This window comes from Rhodamnia argentea, chromosome 9 (assembly GCF_020921035.1).
Source record: "Rhodamnia argentea isolate NSW1041297 chromosome 9, ASM2092103v1, whole genome shotgun sequence".
In the NCBI taxonomy this organism is placed as follows: Eukaryota; Viridiplantae; Streptophyta; class Magnoliopsida; order Myrtales; family Myrtaceae; genus Rhodamnia; species Rhodamnia argentea.
In genome coordinates this window covers 1958452-1985209 of record NC_063158.1, presented here as the reverse complement: position 1 = coordinate 1985209, position 26758 = coordinate 1958452, and the positions used below count along the sequence as shown (strand labels likewise).

The 26758-nt window shown below is 41.0% G+C and overlaps 4 protein-coding genes and 1 pseudogene across 5 annotated transcripts; 1 reads left to right on the top strand and 4 right to left on the bottom strand.

The window, feature by feature from the left end:
- Nucleotides 1–205: 205 nt before the first annotated feature.
- LOC115740813 (aluminum-activated malate transporter 9-like) lies at nucleotides 206–4702 on the top strand. Its single transcript, XM_030674409.2, has 6 exons — nucleotides 206–749; nucleotides 1847–1987; nucleotides 2069–2338; nucleotides 2512–2651; nucleotides 2746–2892; nucleotides 3680–4702. The coding sequence occupies exons 1-6, from the start codon at nucleotides 452–454 to the stop codon at nucleotides 4235–4237; spliced, it is 1554 nt and encodes a 517-aa protein (XP_030530269.2). The 5' UTR covers nucleotides 206–451; the 3' UTR covers nucleotides 4238–4702.
- Nucleotides 4703–6426: 1724 nt separating this feature from the next.
- Nucleotides 6427–11030, bottom strand: LOC115740812. Of its 2 annotated transcripts, XM_030674408.2 has the most exons (3): nucleotides 10759–11030; nucleotides 9993–10060; nucleotides 6427–8988 (listed from the first exon to the last, which is right to left on the bottom strand). In XM_030674408.2, exon 3 carries the CDS (start codon nucleotides 8712–8714, stop codon nucleotides 6780–6782), a length of 1935 nt encoding a protein of 644 aa, XP_030530268.1. In that variant the 5' UTR covers nucleotides 8715–8988; nucleotides 9993–10060; nucleotides 10759–11030; the 3' UTR covers nucleotides 6427–6779. The 2 variants fall into 2 exon arrangements, with proteins under 2 accessions (XP_030530268.1, XP_030530267.1); XM_030674407.2 differs by lacking the exon at nucleotides 9993–10060.
- A 4773-nt stretch (nucleotides 11031–15803) lies between these two features.
- LOC115740814 (GDT1-like protein 1, chloroplastic) lies at nucleotides 15804–20942 on the bottom strand. Its single transcript, XM_030674410.2, has 12 exons — nucleotides 20649–20942; nucleotides 20275–20356; nucleotides 19680–19979; nucleotides 19144–19197; nucleotides 18237–18298; nucleotides 17654–17722; nucleotides 17476–17527; nucleotides 17267–17341; nucleotides 17016–17145; nucleotides 16628–16698; nucleotides 16201–16248; nucleotides 15804–16082 (listed from the first exon to the last, which is right to left on the bottom strand). Exons 1-12 carry the CDS (start codon nucleotides 20813–20815, stop codon nucleotides 16011–16013), a joined length of 1182 nt encoding a protein of 393 aa, XP_030530270.2. The 5' UTR covers nucleotides 20816–20942; the 3' UTR covers nucleotides 15804–16010.
- Nucleotides 20943–23200: 2258 nt separating this feature from the next.
- On the bottom strand, nucleotides 23201–23853 carry LOC125316573 (annotated as a pseudogene).
- Nucleotides 23854–25562: 1709 nt separating this feature from the next.
- Nucleotides 25563–26180, bottom strand: LOC115740799 (dirigent protein 5-like). The gene has a single exon (XM_030674392.2). The coding sequence runs from the start codon at nucleotides 26178–26180 to the stop codon at nucleotides 25626–25628; it is 555 nt and encodes a 184-aa protein (XP_030530252.1). The 3' UTR covers nucleotides 25563–25625.
- Nucleotides 26181–26758: the final 578 nt, after the last annotated feature.

Genomic DNA, 26758 nt, shown 5'->3' with positions numbered 1-26758 from the left:
TCGAGACATGCTTCCGAGATTCTAATTCTCCATCCATCGCAGCATTATTGAGGTTAAGCATCTCCTTATCTGGAGATGTTTTTGCCCTTTTTTCTGCCTTCTTTCTCTTACTTCGTTGTCTCTTCTATTATTGTAGCATTATTCTTCTTCCGCTATGCATCTACTCCTGACTAGACATGCTTTCACTCCCCTAGTTGCCCAACAACTCAGCTACAACCCACTCCTTTAAATCAGATTGTCCTTTCCAAATCTATGTCATGCACAAATCTTCTAATGCCTATCTCCTACTACTGCTGCTAGCTCACGTTCATTCATCTATAAAAACGAAGTTTACTTCTTGGGGCAAGGCAACTGAGGTCTCTTCATTCATCTAGGACTCTCAGTATTGGACTTAAGTCAACTGCAAATTGCCAGGATTTTGAAGCACGATCATCTGGAAACTTTCGGAAGGATGAAAGGGAAAAAGGGTAGTGTCGAAATCGACATTCCTTTGGCTACCAAGAGTAATAACCAGCCAGGAAGCGGGAAGGAGTTCGCGTACGACCATGGGTTCTCATGCAAAGCGTGGTTGCAGAGTGTCTTGGAGTTTTGCAAGGAAGATAGCAACAGAGTGATATTTGCTCTCAAAGTTGGCCTAGCTGTTCTGCTTGTGTCCTTGCTGATATTGTTCCGCGCACCCTATGAAATTTTCGGCACCAACATTATTTGGTCGATCCTCACCGTCGCCATCATGTTCGAATATACAGTTGGTAAGCCACAAATCATGCATGCATGCAACTCCTTATATTTCATCCTCTTGCTGCTCACCAAATAAATGGTAATTAAGCTATTGGAAAGATTGCCTAATGTACGTTTATGCCGTGAAATCTGTCACGGGCCAACGTACCCCGCAAATCGCGACCGTGCAGCACTTTTTGGATTTGTGAGAACCTTCCCCCTTTTTATACCTTAGCACCTCTAACTACAGCCACAGATCTTTTCTCAATCTAGCGGTTCTGTATCTAACGAGTGGCCCGATTAAGTACAATAATGAATACAAGTGTACCGTACCCATTACCACCTTGAAAGTTTTTTTAGAGTAGTCATGAAGAAACCCATTAATTACAAGAATGGATACAACTGTACTTTACCGATTTTATTCTTGAGAGTATTCCACTACTCATGAAACTCTCGAATCCTAGAAGGTTCGTGGCATGACCAATCATCTTGGCCACATTCTCAACTTGTCGTGCCTTGAAAACCTTCGCTCCATTGACAATGACATCTACCTTATAGCTTTTATGAATTGAGGTTATCGTAGAAAAAAGAACACGATGCCGCACCCTTGAATCCGAGCTCACAAAACTTGAATCCGATGCTGACCGACCGTGGCGGGGGTCCTCAAAGAGTTCGACCGTTGCCACAAGCGCACAAAGGTAACGGGCGATGGACGATCCAAAGGTAGAAGATGATCTTGAGCTTGAAGAGGATCTGTCGAAAAGAAGGAAAGAAAAGAAAAGAAAAAAACAGAAAACTTAGAAAATTAAGCATTCGTCTAAAATTGTCCATGTAGGGTCGCCTGCCTTCGGGCTGAGGGGACTTGATTATGATGACTGGATCAATAGTTAGAAAATTCAGGCAAGAGGGCTTGATCTCATTTTCACTACAATGTTTAGGATCATATTGAAAGGTTTATGACTAAATTTAAATCCGCACAACAGATTTTCCAAGGACAAAGTAGACATCCTTTGCTTAACTGAAACAAACAGATTAATTATACTGATTTGGTACGCGCTAAGTAGCCGAGGTGTTGATCATACATATAACGAGTTTCTGATGTATGAATTTTTCTTCTAAATTTTTCAAGGTGCTACTTTTAACCGAGGATTCAACCGAGCGCTCGGCAGCTTGCTCGCGGGGATTCTGGCCATCATGGCTGGTCAGCTCGCTTTCTGTGCCGGCCAGGTTGCCGAACCTTTTATAATTGGCATCAGCATTTTCCTCGTTGGTATGCATCTCTGGTTTGCGACATCAAATGAATCAGATGTCCAATTTATTGAAACATTTTGTGGCCTATTTCTCGGTACAGGAACTACTACATCGCTCCTGAAACTGTGGCCGTCACTCGTTCCGTATGAGTACGGATTCAGGGTCATACTCTTCACCTTCTGCTTGATAATAGTATCCGGTTATAGAATGGGAAGCCCGATAAGGACGGCGATGAACAGGCTCTACTCAATTGCCATTGGAGGGTTTGTGGCGGTCATAGTCAATGTGCTTGTTCATCCTATCTGGGCCGGAGAGCAGCTGCACAAGGAACTGGTCAAGAGCTTCAACTCGGTCGCTGACTCGCTAGAAGGTGAATTACATGGACCAAGAACTTTCTATCTGTTGATCTAGAGGGCATTGGCCTTGTTCTGGACCTGTTTTAATATCCTCTTAGGCCTCGCTTTACTTTGAATATCGCTGATACTATGTTGCGAACTGAATCATCGTCTTCGAAAGTGACATGGCGTTGTACTCTTTGTTTAGAGTGCGTGAAGAAGTATTTGGAAGACGACGGTTCAGACCATCCAGAGTTTTCCAAGACAGTCATGGACGAATTTCCCGATGAGCCTGCTTACCGGAAATGCCGTGCAACGTTGAACTCCTCAGCGAAGCTTGATTCTTTGGTACTACCTTCCTAACCTAATCCATTTCTCAAATTGATCTTTGCGATCTTTAACATATATTAACACAAGATGTTTTGTCGCTCCAATGTTCTAGGCAATTTCGGCAAAATGGGAGCCACCTCATGGAAGATTCCGACACTTCTTCTACCCGTGGTCAGAGTATGTCAAAGTCGGGGCAGTCTTGAGGTACTGCGCTTACGAGGTGATGGCTCTTCATGGTGTTCTGCACTCAGAGATTCAGGTATGGTTTGTGTGTGCATACCGCGTCGGCTTTCTCTTTTTTCCTTTCGCTTTCCAGCATTGGTGTCTCGATTACATGTTATCAGATGGAAATGGAATATACACCATCCACTAGGGAGGAATCAGAACATAACCATCGTCCTAAGGTCTAATTGTCCGTCGAGTGGCTGACAACTAGGAATCGGTGAAGAAAAACCTCGGCTTTACTGGTTTTAGTATTCAGGACTTCAAGAATTCTCAGGAAATTAACAGGAAGGAATATGCTCTTTACTATACTTAGTGCAACACAACATGTATTTGTTTCTGTTGTTTGTCTCGGTTGAGAGAGAGAGAGAAGAATATTGGATTGTGACTTGAGTCATCAAAAGGGACCAAAAGATTTGCTTCGCATTGTGATCGCGTTCGCCGCATATATTCTATAGTCTCAGCATCATCGACGGTATTCTGCTGCAACTGTTGTAGTTATGCAAAGATTCCTCTGACCTGCACACAAAGTCTATTCCCTGAAAAGGAGAGATCATAGAGTAAAGAAGTTTGGCTTCCATTGCTCAACATGACCCTGTAAGTAATTCTCCAATCCAAAATTGGGTAGTCACTAGTCATAGCATCATGAAGCCTGGGAATCTCAAAACCACATCATATGAGCACAGTTAAAGCATAATTTAAGGTAATACTGTCTGATAAACTAACCTGTTTGAAGCCTTGCACGTATTAAGACGTCTGTTAGTTACAGCTTAGGCAACTCATTTCTGACCTATGTATAATTTGATATCCATTAATTAATCCAGGCTCCATACAATCTCCGGATTGCCTTCCGTTCAGAGATTCAAGACGTCGCCAGTCAAGCGGCGGAGCTGATGAGGAGCTTGGGGAAGGACATTAGCACCATGAAGAGAACACTCAAGACTTCTCTCCTAAAAAGAGTTCACTCCTCTGCCGAGAAGCTGCAGGGCGCTATAGACCTGCACTCTTATCTCCTCACATCCCACATCAACACGCCCGAAAGACCATCCATCAGCAAGCCGCTCAATCTGAAGCCTGATGAAAGCTCTGGCGAGCAGAACTCGGGGCCTGCAGTGCAGCAGCCCGAGACGTACCATGAGATGATGAGGAAGCAGTCGAGGAGGCTCTATTCGTGGCCATCGAGAGAAGTCGACGCTTTCGAAGAAGAGGGTGCGTTGAACATGGATTTCTCGCCGAGAATGAATGCCCTCGAGAGCACTGCATCGCTTTCGCTCGTGACGTTCACGTCACTCCTCATCGAGTTCGTGGCAAGGTTGGATCATTTGGTTGAAGCAGTTGAAGAGCTCTCTAAGATGGCCAGGTTCAAGTCCGAGGCCCTGTAACTGGGAGAGACTGAGACGACTTACTAAACAAATGTTGACTTCACATAATACTGAACGAGGATGGGTTACAGATGAAGTTTCTTGTAAACCAGAACCACGAGCCTTCAGGAACATAATACATATACTATGTAAAAATCAGAGTACAAGAGCCGACGGATGGAACAAGTTCTGATTTTTATTTTATTTTTTTCACTTGCTTAATACAATCTATGTAGTGTTTTTCCTAAGTACGGATGATCATGGGTGCAGAATCCAGAATCTGGTAATACCATTTGAAGTTAAAAGTATGCCCACTTGCCAACCATAGTTGATGAGTAAGATGCGGTAAGTCCAAAGGGAAATGTTTAGCTAATGGTGCCGGGATACTTCAAACAGAAACAGTAGCTTCTCCACCTCTAATTTGGGAAAATTCGAGAAACTGGAAGCTGTCGCTTGGTGGGATTTCCTCATATTCCATTGAGTGAGAATTTCTACATTTAAAAGAAAAAAAAAAAGGAAAAGTGCATTGGAAGTCCTAAAACTTGTCAAGAAAGTGCATTCGAGTCCTAAAAATTTCAAAAAGTATAATTAAGTTCTAAAACTAGTCATATTAGTTCAATCAAGTCCTTTCATTGATTGCATTTTTTGAAAATTTTAGGATTCAATTGCACCTTCGTGACTAGTTTTAGGACTTCAATGCACTTTTTGAAAGATTTAGGACTTGAATGCACTTTCGTGACAAGTTTTAGGACTTGATTGAACTTTTTTAAAGTTTTAGGACTCATTTGCAATTACATGACAAGTTAGGACTTCTAGTGCACTTATCCAAAAATAAAATAAAATAAATAAGGGAACGTGAGTAAACTCATTAGAAATATGATCATATAAATCCATCTTAGGCGAGGGTTGCCCTCGTCCTCGCCGATCCGGAGAATGGCTGCCCTCGCCTAAGGTCGGCGGAAGTAAAAAAGGGGAAAAAAGAAAAAGGAAAAAAAGTAAAAGTAAAAAGTAAAGAAGGATAACAGATGAAAAAAGATAATATAAAAGTATTATCAAAAGTTATCCACATCGGCATCGGACATGCCACATAGAACAGTCGACTACGACGTCAATAATTTCGAGCAAAAATTAGTCGGGTGGATTTAATTAGCAAAAGGTTGAAAGGTTTAAGACTCAATTGGCAAACTTAAAAGGGTTATGACTGAATTAATAAAAAATATAATAAGTTTAAGATACGTTGATCTCTCGCCCTCGCCTGAGGCTAGAGGAAAGAAAGAAGGGGAAAAAAGAAAAAGGAAAAAAAGTAAAAAGTGAAGAAGGATAACAAATATATATATATATTATAAAAAGATATTTATGCCAGCACCGATCATGCCGATACCGATCATGCCACGTACGACGACTAGTATCCACGTAAGTGATTTTGGATAAAAATTAGTCGAATGGACTCAATTGGCCAAATGTTGAAAAGTTTAAGACTCAAATGATCTGTGTGCAAACAAAATAAAAGAGACCACAGAATACTAATTCAAACGTCTAGCTATATAGAAACCCATAAAACAATTGCATATTACGCATTCTTATCAAACCGAACGATACAAGTGAAGAAACTGAAGTTATAGCGGACTGCCGTAGGACGCCGGCTCCCTCTCTAGTCTGTACGCAATTGTTGGTCACTTTCCGCCGGTTCCTTAGGGGTGGCCGATCAACTCAAAACCGACAGGGCTCGACATGGTTTGACCGGTTTTATACAGATGAGCAGATTTTCATACCGATGGGGCTCGGCATGAATCGCCCCGTTTTAGTGTCTCAGACAGATGAACATATTCTCAACGTATTGGTCACAACGATACAATAACACAAGATTAATCGTCAAACCTTCACAGAAAGTCTTCAGTTTCATCAAGCATGTCCTCATGAAGCTCGTGAACAGCTGAAACTATAGCCTTCCGATTGTGTAACTGGAGAGGGTAAAGCCACATTCACCGTTTACGACAGACAATAGTCTATGTAATTTGCAGCTTCGTCACGAATTTCAATGCTCAAATTTGAAACTTACAAATGAAGAAACAAATTCCAAAACCAGCAGAAACAGGACCACCATAGAAACAGAGTATACCTGGAGCCAACTTTACTGAACTTTTCGTAACATACAATGAAGCAATTAAAAATAACCGAAACACTAATTCGCAAGCAGTGAATCCGGACAGTGAGAAAGAGCCATCTTATCGTGAAAATGCCATACCTGTTATTGCGAAACACTACACATAAGGACCTGAGGACAATGACATATATGTACAAGAGAGTTCATGAAGACCACAATTTCCAGACGCTATTGCCTACATACAAAGCTCATAACCCTTAGTTTTGCTCCAGGGTTTCAATCATTATGACCAAACTTATGACCTAATGCAGACAAACCAGAACTGGCAGATGGAGATGGAAAACATGCAGGGGAACTTCAGCAACTATAATACGGAGGGGGGAGTGGATAATGTGCTTACATCCACCTTTGTGGCACCATCAATGACTATCCCCTTTCGGGTGGCATCAGTCTCTAAGCTTAGTCCTTGTCCGAGCCAAGAGCCATGCCACCACCGAGCATTGCCATCAGACTACCACCATGTACCCTACCTTCCGAAGCAATGGCCGGCGTGGCAGAAAGGCCTTGCGCAATGGGTGATTTCGAACTACCGGGCCCATATTGGTTCAAGTCCAAATCGCAGAAATTTCCAACATCGACATTCATATCCTCAGCATTCGCATCCTCGTCCATCTCTTCAGGCAGCATTACTTTTTTCTGGCCATGTAATATAGGCCCCAAGCTGAAACCACCATGGACTCTTTTATCCTGCACCAATCCACTGTGGAGTGCACAGAGACCTGTCTTTCCCCTAGCAAAAGAGTTGCATGAACCAGTATTTTGATCCCCGAACTCGGACCCTGGCTGTCCCCAAGAGCACCTCTTCCCACCACCATGCGCCTTGCAAAAATCCGTGCTTCCTTGAGCACTCTTGCTGCACCCGTGAAATTTACATCTTTTGCCCCCACCATGACGTACACAAAAATCGGTCCTACCCCTCGCACTTCTTGTGCACTCAGGCACAGCGCAACGTTTCCCACCCCCATGAGCCACACAGAAATTGGTGCCACCATGCACACTCTTGGAACAAACTCCCCCACCTCGGAAGGCACACCTCTTTCCCCCACCATGACCTTTGCAAAAGGGGGTGCTCCCTTCAGCACCCTTGTTGCAACCCACAAACGTGCACCGCTTACCCCCACCATGAGCCTTACAAAACATAGTGCTCCCCTGTGCCCCTTTCGTGCACCCTGCATTCTGGCAGCGGCGGCCGCCTCCATGCGAGATGCAAAGACCTGACAGACCTTCGGCACTCTTTGTGCAGTTCTCTTTCTGGCATCTTTTGCCTCCACCATGCCGGATACACAAGCCCGATTTCCCTCGTGCAGCTCGAGTGCACCCATCATGGGTGCATCTCCGACCACCGCCGTGGGCAATGCAGAAATCTGTGCGCCCTTCCGCACTCTTGGTGCATCCCAGAAACTCACAACGCCGACCCCCTCCGTGGGCCTTGCAATACACAGTTCGGCCCTCAGCCCCCTTGTGACAACCAGGTTTTTGACACCTTCTACCACCACCATGGGATATACAACGCCCTGAGGCACCTCTTGCCCCCTTGCCACATCCCTCAACCTGGCAAATTTTTGAAGTACTACTTCCCTGGGCAGAGGTACAGGTGATTGAACTCTTTGGAGTAGATATTACGCTTGAAGATAGGTCTGGAACAGCAGGGACCAAATCTGTCTTTTCAGAAACCTGGTTCTGAAATAAGCTATTATCTGTGATCACCTTGTGAAGAGGATCCAAATATATCACTGATTTCCAGCAACCCGATGTGGATCTTTCATCCACATTTGTGTACCTACCAATGCATAAGGGAATCTCCAGGCCAGAACATATTTGAGAAGAATTTGGATGGATGCAGGTTATATCAGACTCAGAAGGCCCAGTAGAAAGACTCAACTCCAGGTCAACCTTAGGTTGCAACTCCAAATCTTTCGTTCCAGGACTAGCAACTTTCTTCCTGGAAGGTGCTTTATCATTGCCAATACTCAGAGTGAAATCCAGATCAAGATTCATGGACGATTCCTCGTCAGTTTCCTTAGCTGAAGATGTTGTAGTGCAGGCAGTTCGTGAACTTCCCTTGCTGTCCGAGGAACTTGAAGGCCGACCTAGCCCAAGAGACAAGGGACAGCCAACTTGCCGGTTGATGGAGCCATCAATCATTTTCCACTTGCGTTTGACTCCCTTTGAGGCAGACAAGAGACAAAGTGAAGCAGGGGAATCAAGTTGTAAAATGGTGTCAGTACCATATTCAACCCCCGTTCCTCGGGAATGAGGTAAATTGCCCAATGTCTTGAACGCATTTGAAGAAGAATTAGCAGCAAACCTCAAGTGCTGAAATCTAGGGTCCATGAGATGACTATTGACGTGTCTGATCTAAACAGTGTGTGGCAGCCTGCCTGATTTCTGGTAATGTCTAAATTAGCAAAAAAGAAAAAAAGAAAAAATCTATCTACATTACATGTCCATCAAGTAGTGCATTCCTCCTCCGCTAACGAAACCTGAAGTATCACAGCGATCCATTTCCTCGGATAAGAATCTACGCTATTGATGAGCACTTCAGACCAGCCAAGATCCTTCAAAGGAGAGCTGAGGTTGCGAAATGAAACCCAATCCGTAGATCATCCTATAAGCAAAAAGTCGAGAGACAGAGCAAGATTGGTAAGGTAACATTAGGATGGTTACCACATTGAGACATCAAGTAACAAAGAACCAAGCACAATGTTGCTCATTCATCCTCTTGAGTTCTAGACACATTGATCGGGAGAATTTTGGAAGGCTTTAATTAGTTCACAGCAACTAGCAAATTTAAGAAGTTCAGTGTTTAAAATCACTCTAGAAAAACTAAAAGCATTAATGAGAACAAAGGTAACATGTTATGGATTAACAGGCAGACTCCAACTCCTTGTCACATCTTATACAATTTTCAAATCCCAGCAGTTCATTCGAAGAAACTCCATATGCCAAAGAAAATGGGCAAGGCCACCTTTGAGCATTCAGTATATCCACAAAAAGTGAGAAGCCATGAATGAGCAAACGAAGGAATATGATTACATTGCCAGAAGGAACGGACTCCCCTTTTAAAATCTCAAAAATAAGACCAACCACTAGCATGCGCCGTACAGCCTAAGGAACTTCAACTGCATCATGGTACAGAAAACACACAAGGAAACAAGGCAAGGCAAGGCAATGCAAAGAGTTTCATACAAATATTAAACCAACCAATCTGCCATCTGACTCCAAAGTCAGCACAACAAGATCAAGCTCCAAACTTTCTAAAGATTTTCGCTAGCCAATTTAAAAAAAAAAAGAGTATCAGGCTGAGATCGCAATGCATGAGCCGATTCAATCAATCTGCAAATTAGAATAAAAATCAATGCATTTAGAATAAGAAAAAGGAAAGGCATCTTACACACGAAACATTTATCTTAAGCCACGAACCACATGGGAGTGAATAGTTCACTGCCTCAACTAAAATGAACGCTACATAGCTTTGAGATGGAAATAATAAATTGTGGCAGCCTTTCCATAGTCTTCCAGTTTAAGATCTCAAACCCACATGGCCCACTAATAACAAAATAAAAGGTAAAGCAGCGATCCAAAGATCTTCAAAAAAATGCAAAAGATGACCTCCTTAGTAAATTAGATGAACTCGGAGATGTCCTCATAAGGTTCCAAACTGATCTCTACGACTATGTCTACAAACATGCAAATCGCCATCAGTCGCACATAAGAGAATTGGCACATTGATATGGCATGTCAAAGGTACTCAGACAGGAAGCGCTTTGTGATGACCGCCCAGAAAGCACAACAAAGCAAGCAAGAAAGAACCAAATCAGATAAAAACATAACTGCTAGACATAGATCTCTCTTGTCCAGGTAATGCACCAATACAGAGCAAATCTATTGAGCAACCGATAGCATTCTATTCAGCATGAATTTTATCAAACTTCTCTCAGAGACATAATAACTCTTTCTTGGTCGTTAACCCACGGACTGGGGAAAAAAATCTTTCTTCAGAATTCTCAGAAAACGGGGAAAGAGAAAGAGAAGCAAAAGCCATGATCTTTGGATTGCCCAAGCACACGCATAAAAGGGTTCATACAGAAGCATCTCAAGAACAAAACGCACACCAAAAACCCACAGACAAAATGATCAGCACCAACCACAAAGAAGTGCTTAAAAGCAGGAAACTTTCGTCAAACTCGCTGCAAAGCCGAAACCAAGCTGCTGCCCAAACTCCGTCGAGTTGGGATGTCCTTTCTCTCTTCCAAATAGAACCAAGCACTCACCCAAAAACGAAAAGAAATGAAACGAGAAGCGATTGATCGCTAGGGAGTTCGAAGAACACTAGGGGCGCGATACTAAGAGACGATGAGAGCTTTAGCAGAAAGACCTCAGAAGAATGGATTTGCCACGGATCGAATTCGGCTCCTTCGGGGAAAACAGGGTAGACCCAAAAAACGATGATGACGACCCGAGACTGTTTCGCGCTGCCAAAATCAGGTTTCAGCGATTTTTATGGCGCCCCGGCACCGATGGCAGAGAGAGAAGAGAGAAGAGAGCGGCGGAAGTTCTCGCAATGAGTCGGAAACTTTCGAATCGCACGACATGTGATAAGGACATAGATCTTCCCAACTTAGTATTACAACATCAATTACTTTCCATCTTTCGTTACTTCCTAATAATGTATTTCGCAGATTATTTCGCATGAACACAATTAAATAAGCCGATTACAACAGTTGATTTAAAATAAACTTATGATTGTACAATACTAGATACTGATGAAGGAAGCTAGTAATGCGGTCATTACGGACTAATTACAATGTCGGGTCAATACATTTAGCAGCGAATGATATGTTAATCACATTTTAATAAACTTAAGTAAAATATATACCTTCTTTTGTTTCTTTGTATTAGCTATATAAGCTACTTTTTTATATTTTTTGTAGAACATTTGATACCTATATGTTAAAAATCTCAAATCACGAGCAATTTATTCCTTATGATATATCTAAAGCGACGCCGTCATAAAATTGTGAATCCTAATCATCTTGATCGATTCACCGGTTCCATTACTTGGGGCACAACATTGACATCCCTTCAATTGAACAAATCGCGTCTCGAGTTCCGTCTATCTCGGTCTATTTTTTTTTTTTTTTTTTGGCAGACCTTATGATGTAAATTACATGCGTTTTAGCCACGTCCAAAGTTGAGCGAATCGATGTCATTTTGGAAGAAATACGCGTGATCTCGCATCGGGCACATGATGAGATGCCGAAAAGGACGAAGTGGTCCTAGGCAGTCAGAAAAGCCAAAAATTAAAATTGCAATTCAATTTTTAAAATTTATTATAAAAAAAAAGTAAAAGGAGAAGAAAAGAAAGAGATATTCGAGGGCAGCTTCGTCGGGTTCGGAAGGTCAAGTTTGGTGGCGTGGCGAAACGACCGCGAGAAGCCTCAAACGACCCGTACCTCGACACGTCATCCTCGTCGTCATCGTCAACGCCGACTTTTCGAGTTTCCTGTTCTGTGGGGCGGGCGCGGGCAGCGCCTCGCCACCGTCCATGGTGGTGCGCTGTCGCGTGCACGTGGCCCTCCCTCCCCTCCCCCCATGAACATTCCCCGGTGAGGCTAAATTCAATCAAAGCTTTCGCGATTTAAGGATCGTTCGATCGTTGTCGGTCGGATTTTTTCAACCCCCCAGATTTACGCTCGCGCGTGGATTAGCAAAACCCTAACGCAATGTTTCGTACAATGTCGACGTGGCATGACATCGGATATTTTGCACAGAAAAAAGAAAGAAAAAAAAAACGTAATTGTCCATTTTTTGTTAAAATATCCTATATGGCTTGGCTCATATTTTAAACTTTTCGATTTGACAAAACTTGAGCAAATCCACATGAAATCGGCACATCTTATGGATACACGTCGGCCGAGATCAAGCGCACGGTGATCCAATCAAGTCGAGAAAGTAACCTCCATCCGACGGCGTCAGCCGCATTCATCCCTCCTTCGCAGGCAAATTGAAGTGCGATTGTCTATGAGCGAAAGACATCATATTCTCTTTTTATCGGGTCAAATGTTCTCATGCTGATTGTCTAGGGCATCGCGATTCAATGGCATATGGAGATCAAACCATAAGGGTATTTATTCTCTCACTCTCTCTCTCTCTTTTTTTTTTTTTGCCTGTGATTTGAGATTTTGAGACGTGCAAGGAAGTCCAACTTCCGGTTCAGCTTTGGTTTTGCACCACTCTTTTCCTTTCAAATGGATGGCCCTGAAATTATCTTCCTTTTTCTATTTTGAGTGTCATAATCGAAATCCTAATACCGGTGTGCTCAAAGTTCACTTACAAAATCCGCCACCTCACCGCAACCGCCGATGGCTCGCCACGAGCCCCATGGCCGGCGAGTTCTTCATAGGTGAGCTACGTCCGGCTTCACACCTCTCAACTCTCATCGACTCACGGTCGCGCTTCCATCGACTCATGGTCTCTCCCTCCTTTGGAACGCATGCCGTACCAGGATTTTCTCGCCCAAATAATTTTTCCCTGTAAAGAGATAGAAAAGTATTAACATTACTCGGAAAGTGTCGAGGGGGAGAAAGCTTCCCGTCTCATATCGGTCTCTCCCATCTCAACTCCCATCGACTCACGGTCACGCTTCCGAACCCTCCCTCGTAGACACAACTCACGACCTCGTCTCCCTCTCTCGCTCTCGATCGCCTTCATTTGTTGTAAGTTATAAATCCTAATTGCTGCCATTTGCCCCTTTTTAGTTTCTTCAATCTACTCATTGTTCGAAGTACTTAGGGGAAAGTAAAGTATTCATTGCTTTGACTTTTTTCCAAACACGACATTCTTTTTAGCTAGAAAAAAAAAATGAAGCTTGGTTGGACCTGTTCATGGCTTGCTGGAAAACAAGCCACCAATTGCGTGAAGTTTGGTGGGACCATTTCCCGAGTAGATCCATTGAACCAGCATGCGGTTTTCGATTTCAATTTTTCTTGAATATTACATACATATTTACCGGTTTGGTCCGGGTGAGTAGGTGGGCGGATCCACATCTAGAACCGAAAAGCAGATCAATACCCACCGGTTCCAGTTTATTGGGTATTGGGAACAAGATCGATTTCCTTGGGACCCATTGATTCTAGGCCGGTCCGATTCGATTTTGGGCGGTCCAGGTGGTTCCCGATTCTTTTACGCCCATGCTGGCTACTTTATATCCTTGGTGGCATTTTTTTTTTTTACCTCCCCCTCTTCCTCTTCACTTTCTACGATATTTGCCATTATCTGAATCCCGTCCCATAACGCATGGTCGACTTTTGGGACAACGAAAGTAGGCAGGGGACAAGGACCGTGTGCTTTCCTTGTACTTCTTGAGAAAGAATATGCCTTGTAATATTCATCTTCGTTCGGACCGCACGTGTGATGTGTCTTGGGCGCTGCCCATATTTATCTCGTTTGTTTTTAGGTTATAAGGATCGAGGTGAAAAACTTGCATTATTTACCACCATAGCATGTCCTGGAGCTAAAACCGAACCCTGAATTAATCTATCCGCGAAGAAATCCGAGCTCTCATCATCGAGAACCACCTGAGCCTGGTCTAGGTTTTATAGAGTTCCGACTAGCTTGAGGGGATGATTATCGAAAAAGTCCGAAACCTATTGTACGCCGGCTAATTCAACTCTAAACCTTTTAATTGTGTTAATACATACATGAATCTTTTGACGATTTGCCGATTTATTCGTTAATTACTTGTTAATGTAGCCCTTTACGGCAAGATAGGTTTATGACTAAATTGACAAAGCTTAAGAAGATTTAGAACTAAATTAACAAATTATCAAAATGTTTAGGATTATAATGGCACAATTGAAAGATTTAGGACTAATTGGCAGCCATACAATAAATTTAGGACTTTTTAGACAATTTTCCCACAATTTTTGAGCTGTAGATCTCTAAATCAAGGTACAATCACATATTTATCGATCTCCCCGTTGTCATACCAAAAAGAATGCTGAGAGGACAACCAATCTGGAAAAACCAAGGTTCCGACCCTCTTAGAGCTTCTCCCGAAAATTGAAAACCGACTCAGAACTCGAGCAGCTTCGTCGCAAGATTTCAACGCGCTAGATGCTACCCCGGGCCGGAACGACGCGATTCGACGGCATTTGTTCCGATTGGCTATGTCATAATTGATTTTGCGGTGGATGTTTTTAATCAATCACTCAAAGGACATCATCTCTTAAGGTGATCGAGGAGAGTAGTCCAATTGACTAATGCTACCGCATGACGCAATTTGTGGCATGATGGGAGCAAAGGATAGAGAGAGAGAAAGTATCTTTTTCCGGAGGACCGATGAGGAATGTACGGACCCAAATTGGATGGTGGTGGGAAGAAGAAGAAGAAGAAGACGACCCAAAGATGAAAAGGAGAATAATAACGTGAGGCGGTCCAAAAAATTCCGATCTTTTAAATTATTCTTCTTTGAATCTTCTTTCTAATCGAGACCCAATCTTCGTTATTCTTCCAATATGCCAAAAACGTCGTGGATGGATGGTGGCGAGTTGCTCCACGTCGGTTTCGATCTTGCCAACCTCCCAATTATTATTATTATTTTTTTGTTTTTTGTTTTTCTGCATCTTGAGATTCTTCTTCTTCGATCTTTATTCCTTACTAGGAAAGATGGGATTTGGGTATTGATAGTTGATACGAATGTTTCATGCACTTTCTCGGATCGATACATAGATGAACATGGAAGTGAAAAGACCCGGAAACTCAAAACTTACCATAGGTTTATTTGAACTGTGCGGGAAAAATTGTCCAAAAACTTATAAATCTTTTGTATTTTTGCTAATTCAATTATAAACTTTTTAAGTTTGCCAATTCAGCCTTAAACATTTGCATTTGTGCAAATTCAGTCATTCCGCCCAATTTTGGACGAAAATCGCTGAAGTGACGCGACCGTGGCTGAAGTGATGCGGCATGCGCTAGCATAGCTAACTTACAATAATATTTTGGTAATTTTTATCTTTTTTTTTAGAATTGTCCTTTTTTCCTTTTTTTTTTTTCTTTGGTTTTCTGTTGGGCAACGGGCCGGGGCCGCAATGGTCTAGGGGAGACTAGGCGAGGCGTTGCGGCCCTCGCCTGGCATTGGCGAGGGCTAGGTAAGCCTCATCACGACCCTCGTTGGCTAATGCCACAAAGAAAACCAGAGAAAAAAGGAAAAGAATTAAAAATTAAAAAAATCCAAAAAAATATTAAATTATTGTTAGAAATTGGTTACATCACCGCCGATCTTGCCACATTAGCAATTTTCGATCAAAATTGGCTAAAAGGATTGAATTGGCTCAAATGAAAAAGATTTATTAGAAAGTTTTGAAGGTGCAATTAGTCACACGGCAAAGATGAAGTGCTTGAATTTCGACGTTAAAATTGCGAGGCAGAAAATCCCGGCGAAACTATTCTGGCAAAAGAATGATCAGAATCCTTGTCCCAACAAGAAGTGATGTCTAACCAAGAAATGGTAGTCCACTCTTTCACTAAGCAATTTGCCCTACCAATAGCCATGCAAGGGTGTCTCCGACAACTTCCTCGAACTGATAACCGTTTGCTAATTTGCTTGGGTGCAACATGCCAGAATCTCTAACTCACGATCTCGAAAAATGTCACCGCGGCGAAGACCAGGAAAAGAGTACCTCCGATGTAGGCGATGGCCTGGTACAGTGAATAGAGGACGGCGAATCGAGTAAGAGATGAACCCCCTCCAAAAAATATTGCTTTAGCAGCAAAGGGATTAAGTAAATTGAGTGAGAAGTGATTTTAGTTTTCATACCTTCTCAGACAAGAATGTTCCCAGCAATGAACCTCCGAGTACAGCGATCTGCACAAAGTTTGTGAAACAAATTCGCGATCTTTAGATTCATTATAATCTTGCAAGTGGTTGAATGAATTTTGCAAACATACGAGAATCAATATTGTCTCCATAGTCGCATATAACCTTGCCTCAAAGTTACATCTGACCATGAACATGCATAGCACTTCTGATTTGCAAGAATTGCATTCAGAATCATCAGATTGAACAAACTGCCGACAAGTCCCGCATACTCAGTTACCAGTGAACTGAACACTAGCATTTTCACTGTTTTCTTCAGTCATGTTTTAGAACGATCTTTCTTATCATTTCTTAAACAGATAAGACATCGAGTTGACCCAGAAGCTAGTAAGTAGAAGACATGATTTCCATTAGGAAAAAAATTTACCAAAGTTGCAACCCCATGTCCGGCCAAAGCTCCCCCAATGACTCCAAGAGGCGAAGAAGCTGCAGCAAGGGCTATATTGCAAGAGAAATGTCGAATTACTAAAGAGAAAGTCAAGATTCTAAACTTCAAATGAAGCAGAAAACGACTCTGAGGATGAGACAATAGAATGAGTTGGAAAGGCTAGAGTTTGAAGGCAGCTGACATCGCAATGTTATGTATCAGATCATGGCAAGCTACAAGTGAATAGTAAGAGAGACAAGAAATAGATGAACTGGACTAGCCTAATACACAGTATCATTGGGAACTAAAGCCTTGAAGTATGCATTCATATGTTGGGTCGATGAGAGTGACCGGTCAAATTTATATACAGTTCAAACTTTGCACTCACCTATTGTGGAGAAAAACGACTTGTCGCCCCATTCAGCGACAAAGACTAAAACAAAAGTACTAACAATGGTACTAGCAGCTGCTATTATCCCAGCACCATTTCCAGAAAATTTCGAAACTGCTAATTCGGCCTGGTTCAAAAGAACAAAGTGATATCACCTTTAGAGAAAGTAACACAAAGTAAAAGAGCATATTTATAGGTGCAACATCAGAAAAAGGCTCGACAAACTGGGAAACCGACATTCAATTCACCTCTTTCTGCTCATCGTCTGCCCTAAGACCATCACCAGAGGAGGTGTCAATAAGAGTGGAAACACCAAAATATACCTGATATGCAGAAATTAGGGCACAGATGCAGCTCATTTCTCAACAAAAACAGTCCCTTTTTATTAACAGAAGGCATGCAAACTAGCAGGAACATAGTATAAATTTCATGATATCAGCAGCAATCCAAAACTTACCAAGAGACAAACTGCAGCAATGTCATCAACAGGCAAATCATTCTCACCGAACCTGTGATGCCGTTACTACACATTATACTTCTCCAGCAACATAATCAACTTCACACAAAAGCTAAATGGAAAAGAGACAAGTCATCATGTGTTGTGGAAATGGATTGAGAAGCAGAAACTGAAGTACCTGAACGGAAGGATTTCATCAACATAGTGAAAGGTTCTTCCAAGAACAACAGATATAATAGTCATTATCCTGTCCAGAAGAATAAGCACTTCTTTTAATCCCAAAATAGTGAATTTCTATGGTCTCTTCGACATAAAACACAATTGACATGGACTTTGGTAGTGCTGGCAACCAACTGCTTTAGATAAATAAGATGCAGCTGTCACCTTCTAATGTAAGTCATGGCTATTTATCTCAAGATATGATCTATTTACTGCAAATTAGTAGCATGGATCAACAAAGACACTTCTGCTTTGCCAATGTTACTAAGGGCAGGAACAAGTTAAGTAAGTTTGTACAGATACTACACCTATAAGACAGATAAGAGATGGAAAATGAGAATATCACCAACTTCAAATGGTTTGGATAGAGGGTGGCCGATTTAGGTCTTGTGCAGATGGGAGAAAACTATTTAGTTAGAGACGGCTGCTTTTCTAACTTGCTGTTTCTTGAGTTTACTCTGTATATCTCAAATAAGAATCACAAAAAGCAAAAGAAAATGCAAAAGACATCTAAATCACCATGCAGAAGCAGAGTAACATACGCAAGTGCACCGAATGTCCCAGTGAAAACAATGCCCGCAGAGTTCCTAGCTGCTAAAAGAGCCTGCAGAAAGCCAGAAGACAAATTAAGAGGTACTGCACTCCACCAAAGCTACACAGGAGTAAGCACTTACAAAGAGATCAGTGGAAAAAGAACAGATTATTAACTGAAAGTGAGATGGGAGAGATGTGGGAGAGATGTTGTGTGCATATGCACATGCATATGCATGCGCATGCGTGCAAGTGTGTGTGTGTGTGTGTGTGAGAGAGAGAGAGAGAGAGAGAGAGAGAAGAGAGAGGCTAACCTAGACAATACCTGAAATTGGCAGATTTTATCATTTCTGGAACATATCAATCCAGTTAGTTCTTAGGTTCATGCCACCCAGAAGCAGGATTAGTTGTCCCATGACTAATTTGTTTACCATTTTACTTTCAAGCTTAGTCCAGATTCCTATATTAGGTATCGCATATCTGAGCAAAATGTTCTTTTCAGCAGAAATGTAAATCCCAACAAAGCTTCCCTTAATTGATTACTAATCCATCAACTACTAATAGTTGCACAAAAATTATGTTAGGCCTGTAGGCCTAACAAGGGCAGCTTGTTCCGACCAAAAAAAAAAAAAAAGGGCAACTTAAAATCTCTGGTTTGTTTTAGACATACCTCTTTCTCGGGTTCACAGACTGAAGAAAGACACATGAGAATGCCTTACGGGAATTCCCACGATGCTGTTCACGGAAAATATTTTCATTGGCTTATTTAAACAAGCACCCTAATCAGGTCACTTCTCTTCCTAAATCCTAAGAAAGAAGGGCTTTTCTGAGGATAGGATTTGGCTTCAAACTATGACAAGCAAATCAGTACCATTTGTTAGTAACTCAGCCAGTGAAGAGATAAGATCTTGGTCTCACCGCAATAAAGAAGGTTTTATCTCCCAGCTCTGAGAAAAAGATAAGCAAGAATGCCTGCATGAAGGGAAAATGTATAAGAGCGCTCCATTAATGTAGATGATGTAATTTTATCCAAAGAATTAAGTCTAGTAAAACATAGTGGGTAATGCCAAATAGGAGATTATTGGATGGTGGGTTAAGATGATTGATCCAATTACTAATCAGATCACTGAATTAAAAGGGAAATCTATGCATGTTCTAAAGGGAACTGTTACTACGTATTTTTTAGCTAAAAGTATAATGTTGCACAAAATTGTCGAGTAGGAACACATCCTGAAAAGTGACAGTCATCCTTATTGCAGCAGCTGTGATATCAGTCATAGAACTGATCTGAAATTTGATAAGGCTCTGGAATCAGTTTGTATGCTTAAGAATCCCAAGATGCAACTCATTTTCTGAACCTTTTGAGCCACCAAGCATCTCCTTATTAATAACTACGCATAAAGATGGAGCTTTTTGATATTGAAATTCAAAAGTTAAAGGGAGATTTCCCTAACTGAGGCAAAACCTGTGCTAATATCACCAAGGTCCTGAAAGTAAGGGAGTGACTGCAAACCACTGGCAATGTCTCCGGCAATAGCTGGTTGGGAGCCTTGAAGCGTGAGCAAGCCGAAGAGGAACATAAACTTTCCCAAATTTTCAAATGATGCACTACTCAACAGAAAATCTCTGGCTGTAAGATCTCGTCTGTTCGAGTTACTCATTCCCGAAAATATAGGCGCAACACAAGAATTGCCCATGTTATGCAATGACTCTTCTAATGCGCCACCGTTCTCATCACCAACGGACCCTGTGGTCTGTATCGACAGGACCATTTTGGATTAAAATTTAAAGACGGCCAAGAAAACACATTTTTATTTGTTAAGCATGTCCACTGAGAAAAATCAGCTGACATCCCAACTCCAGAGTAAACAATTATGCCCCAAGCACGAAACACATCGTTCCAATGCAGGAAAAATGTGATGAAAGATGGATGAGCAAGGGAGAACTTGTTAGCATGATTTACTACATATTGCACTTAATAACTAATTCTATCAAATGCAGCAAGGAAAAAGCATATAAATTCGCAGTTCAGGTCCTGAAGATTCTTACCAAGTCATCACAGTTCTCAGACGTTCTTAGCCGAAAGTGACCAGACCATTCTTCACAATTCCTGGCGGTCCAACCTCTCCTGCACCAACGAAAGGCATGCCAATCAGTCCATTTCAAACGAAAAGAAACAAGCAAATATCTCAAAAATCATTACAACTTAGTATAGCCAACCATCAGATTGAACTGATTTCGCTCGGTCACTCTGAGCATACAGGAAGAAGCACCATCATTTTTCCTAGGAGCTCACTATAGCAGAAAGATCACAAACACTTGGCATAAATTTCCAAGATGCCATGCCACGCCCATGAAGCACATTCCCGAAGAGAGGCATCCAAAATCATAACAAAAAAAACAAAAACAAAAATTTCCCGGATTACCTGCAGAAAATGGGTACTGGGTCGCGAGGAGGGCGCCTGAAAGCTTGATTCTTGAAGCGAGAATTGAGGGAGAAGAGGTAACAGGTCGCGAGCTTCGGAGGTTGCGGAGATGGAGGCAGTGATCGTGACTTGAGGACGCTGTCGGAGAGCGTGATGCTTCGCATTGTCCCCGTTGTTGCTCGGCTGGTCTCCGGGGTCTGAGAGACGTTAAAAGTCGATGAAGTGATGAAGTAAAGAGAAGGAAGGAGATAAGTTATCCGAATGTAGCGCCAGTATACGTCCTCTGCCTTTATCTGCTTCAGTTTCAACCGTCTGGTTTTCCCTTTTCAATTTTTGATGCAATTACAATGTCACCCTTATATTTTTGGGCTTTGGGCTTCAGATTTCGAAAGCAAAGAGCTGACATTCAAAATGTCTCTTATTCCTTGGGAGACGTTTTGAAGACCGAGGATCAGTTCGTTTCGCAACTAAAACGTGTAAATGATATGAAAAATGTTTCCTGCGGTTCGGCGTAGCAAATCGAATTTGATTTTCCTCCTTATACTCTTTCAAATAAATTTCATTTTTATTTTTTCCTTTTTAATTTTTTTTAATTCTAATTCTTCTTTATAGTTTTATCCACTTTTCTTTGTTTTTTCAATTTTTTTTTTTTTTATCTTTTCCCCTCTTCTTTGGCTGGTCACCGGCCATAGATGAGCTTGAGCCTTGCCATGCTAGATCCGGCGAGGCTTGGCCTCACTCGTCAACCTTGAGCAATGCACGGCTTGCCTCGCCACAAGCCGACGAGGTCGAGGTCGCTGTTCAAAGAAGAAGAAAAAATAAAAAAAGAAAAAGAAAAAAAAAGACAAAGAAAGAGAAAATAAAAAAATAATTAAAAAGGAAAGGAGTGTGAAAGAGTGGAGGAACGAAAGATGAGGGAAAATTGATTTCCTCTTTTCTAAAAGAGAAAATTATTTTCCCCACTTTTGTGGTGATATTTTCATGAGTGAAAAATATTTTCCTTAACTTGTTTATTTTCCATAAACCAAACGCTAGAAAATCCGAAAAATATTTTCTCATAAGTTATTTTTCGCGAAACGAATGAAGTCTAAAATTTCTCCCAAGAACACTTTTTGCCTCATATTCCTCTATAGATGTGTTAAAAGTGTATCTAATGACCTCGATGACTAGTCATTAGTCCACATTTGGCTAATTCCTACACTATATTTGGACTTTGTTTGTTTCACGAAAAATAACTTTCAAAAAAACATTTTCAAAATTTTTGGCGTTTGGTCCACGGAAAATAAATAAATCAAAGAAAATATCTTCCATCAATGAAAAAAAACACCTTTAAAAAGTGGGGAGAATTATTTTCTCTTTTAGAAAAGAAAAAATTATTTTTCGTGGAGACCTATATCTCTCTTCTCTCTATCAGCATGCTTTTGAATTTTTTTTAATGATTTTATATTTTTATGTAAATAATTTTTTTTTATTTTTAATCATTTTTCTTTTCTTTTCTTTCCTTTTCTTCTTTTTTCTTTTCTTCCGGGCGAGCCTCCCGATGAGCTTGAGCTCGCCAACGGCCGTTGTCGACGGATTGCAGTGGAGGAAGGGAAGAAAGAAAAGGAAAGAAAAGCAAAAGGAAAAGAAAAGAGAAAAGAAAAAAATTAAAAGTAATTAAAAATTTGATTTTTAAAATAAATAATAGAAAAATAATATAATAATAAAATAAGAATAAAATAAAAAATAAAATTAAGGAATTGTTAAAATAGTGCATGGAGGAAAATCAAATTTATTTTCATACCAAACAACAAAGAATATTTTTCAATTCATTTTTCAGGTTTTAACCGAACATCGAAAAATATTGTCTATTTTCCCGAAAAATAATTTATTAGAAAATATTTTTATGAAACATAACGTTTTTTGCGAAAAAAATGGAGTGTTAGTCTCTCATGTTGTTACGATCGGTCTCAAAGTGTCAGGCAATAATTGATTGCCTTTTGTCAACTATCAACCATCGTCGATCAGTCCTTGGTCATCTTTGATCGACCATTGTGATCGTCGATCGGTGTCAAATTTCTATTGGATCAGTCTTTATGCTGGCCATTTGATATCAAGACGTCGATCCATCTCGACATCGCTAGTTGAGAATGTATATCCACAGTGCAAAATGGTAGGAGATACTTGCACACGAGTTCTAAAACGTGTCTTAATGATGATTTTAGTCCTAAAAACTTCTTATTTCGTGTATTTAAATGTTAAAAACTTGCCATAGTGTTCACTTTAATCCTTTCGTTAGACCAGTTAAGTTTTAATGGATCGAATATATATATAAACTAACAACCACGTGGTACACATCTCTTGGTGAATAAATCAATCTTGTAAACGAGTCGTGTACTTATTATAGCAGCATGTAAAATGGACGTTGACAGAACAATGACTCCGAGTTAAAGGCCTGACCATTTGAAGCGTCTTTGTTTCATCATATTATCTGAAGATGACAATTCGACAAGCCTTACTTGGAAAGCTACTGACCGACACCGCAACTTCATGAGACATCCTCTGCTATTCCTAAACCCTAGTCACGCACTTCCTCCTAAATCCCAAAAATACAAACCACATGTGGCTAGTGACTTATTTAAATCCTAATAGCACTCGTACAACTTGACATCCATCTTCACTCGAAAATACTCATGTAAGATATTAGCCTCTGACCCAAGCTCAAGAATCCCTCTCGCAATGAAGAAATCTCCGGTTCCACCGACAATCGAGAGATACCTTGTCTGTGCCGGGACAAAATTGGTCCCCATGACGTTGATAGTACCCTTATACTCGGACGAGTTGAAAACCAAGGTGAAAGCCATCTAGGCGCCCGGACTGGCCTTCATATAGTAAAAATAGAAACCCCGAGCCCGGGCCGCCGGGGGAGACAACAGGTTTTGATCCTTGGTCATGACATTGTCAAAGATGGTTACCTGGCCAAAGTCAAAAGGCCCAAGCCCGGCCGGGCTCGTTACGGCGGCCTCGGTCGCATTGGCCGAGTTTTTGCCATTGAACATCACGTCGTGCATGTGGAGCACAATGTGCTTGCACGGTTTGAGTTCTTTGGAAGGCCTAGCTAATGAAAGTTGTGAGGCAAGTGAGAGCAAGAGAAACATGGGGAAGAAGAAGACATGATTGTTTTTCAAAAGCTCCACCATCTCGTGTTTCTTTTAAAAGGCAGTGATGGTTGTGGTGAACACAATTGCTCAGCAATCGGCTTATATAGAACTTACCATGCAAAAAGTGGTCACGTGAGTCATGTCAGATTTATGTATAATCTCCCAACAACCGCCCCTTGGCCTTGGGGCTTGTTTCGCTTTTGGCTTTACTAGCTGCCAGCATTTAAGATAAGAGTCTTTTATCATCCTGTTTGTGACTCGTGACGCCTCCTCTGAATGAAATCCCAGGGCTACTTAGCACTATTATAAGGTTTCATACACCATTATAAGGTTAAGCAAAAATTTGAAATGCCCCCACCAACCCACCCACTTGGCCTGTTTCAGAATTTTTAGTGGGATCTAGTTTAATATTCTCCATTTTGTAGCCTCTTGAGAAAATACACTAAGAATCACGTGTTACTTTTTAACCTCAGACCCCGTTGCATCCTCTATTACCCGAAGGATTCGGGTTAAATTCACTGGCGATGTTACGCACTCACCATTGGATGGTTCACAGTGGAAGAATTCGATTACAGTATTATCTCCATACACAAATGTCATTCATCCAACGATAACGTGCAAGTAATCTCTCGTCTCTACGGAGGACCTAACAATAATTCTGTTAGTACATTACACTTTTGCATGCTGAGTTTTCATGTTGGACAACAAACTGCACCTTCCATTAGCTAACATCTTAAATTCATTCAGGAAAAAAAAAAACATCTTTTCAACGCCTTCGAACTCCATAAAATAGTCTCCCATTAGAGAATCCTAATCTTTACTGCCCAGCCCAACTTCAGTTGTCGTTTCGTATTGCTCCACCAGCGGTCGTCCCGACCATCGTGCCGCTGGTGGCAAATTGAGGAAGAAATAAAACAAATTATAAAAATAAAAACCCAAAGATAAATAAAATAAAAATAATTAAAAATAAAATGAATGTAAAGTTGTGTAGGGATGAAAGAGAAGGGAGAATAATTTCTTCTTTCTGAAAAGAAGCATTCATTTTCCACACTTTATGGATGGAAAATATTTTCCTTGACTAATTTATGTTCCGTAAACCGAACACTACAAAATTCAGAAAATATTTTCCTAAATTTTTTTTTCTCGTGAAATGGATGGAGCCTACATGTCATTTTTTACAATGGCCGCATATGATTGAAAAGAATGATAGAAAAAAAAAGAAAGGTCACATGGCACTTTTAATCTATTTGCAACATTTTAAGTTAATTAATGAAAGGTTTAAGTACATCGAAATTGCAATATTTAGGATTTAAATATAGGAAAGAAAAGTTATATGATCTAGGATATTATTGTGACAAGTTTTAGGACTTATTCTGCAATTGTCCCAACTGGTATAAAATTCAACGGTTAGTAGATTTAGGTGCAAACTAACTCAAATAATTTTGTGAGGCGACATTTCGAACTAATGTCCATAGAGTAGGCGCATTTAAACATATAAGTAGTACTAAAACACCCCACAATAATATATCACATCTCTTTGTGCATCAAATAATCTTGCGAAAGTATTTCCTTATCTATAACAGTATGTAGTGGACAGTCGCGAAACAATGAGACCGAGTTAAATGCTTGACCAATTGAAGCATCTTTATTTCATCATATTTATGAAGATAAAAAAAAAAAAAACAACAACAACAACAACAAGCATTGCTTGGAAAGCTACTGACCAACATTACAACTTGAAGAGACATCCTCTGCTACTCCTAAACTCTAGCCACGCCCTTCCTTATAAATCCTAAAATTACATAGCATTTGTGGCCACTGAGTTTTTCAGTTCCTAATAGCACTCGTACAACTTAACATCCATCTTCACTCGAAAATACACAGACAGGACAAAATCATCCGTCTCAAGCTCAAGAATCCCTCTCGCCATGAAGAAATCTCCAGTTCCACCGACAACCGAGAGATACCTAGTCTTTGCCGGGATAAAATTGGACCCCATGACGTTCAAAGTCCCCTTATACTCGGTTGAGTTGAAAACCAAGGTAAACGCCATCCAGGTGCTCGGAGCAGTCTTCATCTGGTAAAAATAGAAACCCTGAGCTCGGGCCGCCGGTGGAGACAACAGGTTTTGATCCTTGGTCATCGGATTGTCAAAGATGAATACCTGGCCAAAGCCAAAAGGGCCAAGCCCAACCGGACCAGTCACGGCAGCCCCAGTCGCATTGGCCGAGTCATTGCCATTGAAGATTACGTCATGCATGTGGAGCACAATGTGCTTACACGGTTTGGGTTCTTTGGAAGGCCTAGCTAGTGAAAGTTGTGAGGTAAGTGACAGCAAGAGAAGGATGAGGAAGAAGAAGACATCATAGTTTTTTGAGAGCTCTGCCATTTGGTGTTTCTTTTTGCAAGGTAGTGATGGTTGAGGTGAGTAGACTTACGATTGCTCAGGGATCAGCATATATAGAACTTACCGTGCAAAAATAGATCACGTGAGTCATGTTAAATTGTATATTTCTTTGCCAAGATGTATCCTCGTGGTGCGTCTCTGAATGAAATCCGACATACTTAGCGACATTATTATAGTACATTAATCATATATTTTAATATTCCCCAACAACCCACCTTTGTGGCTGGTTTCTCTTGGGCATTATTAGGCGTTAGCATATAAAATACAGTTTGTAAGACACAGATAAAATTTAAAACTTGTCTTAATGATGCATTTTTAGTCTTAAACATGTCCATCCTAAAACTCTTTATCTTGTGCATTAAAATTTGAAACTTGTCATAATGTCCAATTTAATCCTTTCCGTTAGCTCCGCTAGGTTTAAATGAACGGCTTGTCATAGATGTCATTTTTTCATGAACGGCCATGTAAGATTGAAAAGAATAATAGAAACAGCAACGTGGCACTCTGCGTCTACTTAAAACTTACTAAGCATTCAAGCCCATCAAAATCGCAAGCTTTAG

What these genes read in the sequence shown, in the direction of transcription:
- LOC115740813 (XM_030674409.2), top strand. Translation starts at nt 452, where the DNA reads ATGAAAGGGAAAAAGGGTAGTGTCGAAATCGACATTCCTTTGGCTACC. An exon ending in CATGTTCGAATATACAGTTG is followed by an intron (nt 750 to 1,846) that starts GTAAGCCACAAA and finishes AAATTTTTCAAG; the next exon opens with GTGCTACTTTTAACCGAGGA. An exon ending in TTCTGCACTCAGAGATTCAG is followed by an intron (nt 2,893 to 3,679) that starts GTATGGTTTGTG and finishes TAATTAATCCAG; the next exon opens with GCTCCATACAATCTCCGGAT.
- LOC115740812 (XM_030674408.2), bottom strand. Translation starts at nt 8,714, where the DNA reads ATGGACCCTAGATTTCAGCACTTGAGGTTTGCTGCTAATTCTTCTTCA.
- LOC115740814 (XM_030674410.2), bottom strand. Translation starts at nt 20,815, where the DNA reads ATGCGAAGCATCACGCTCTCCGACAGCGTCCTCAAGTCACGATCACTG. An exon ending in TTGCTGCAGTTTGTCTCTTG is followed by an intron (nt 17,342 to 17,475) that starts GTAAGTTTTGGA and finishes TCTGCATATCAG; the next exon opens with GTATATTTTGGTGTTTCCAC. An exon ending in GAACATTCTTGTCTGAGAAG is followed by an intron (nt 16,083 to 16,200) that starts GTATGAAAACTA and finishes TCACTGTACCAG; the next exon opens with GCCATCGCCTACATCGGAGG.
- LOC115740799 (XM_030674392.2), bottom strand. Translation starts at nt 26,180, where the DNA reads ATGGCAGAGCTCTCAAAAAACTATGATGTCTTCTTCTTCCTCATCCTT.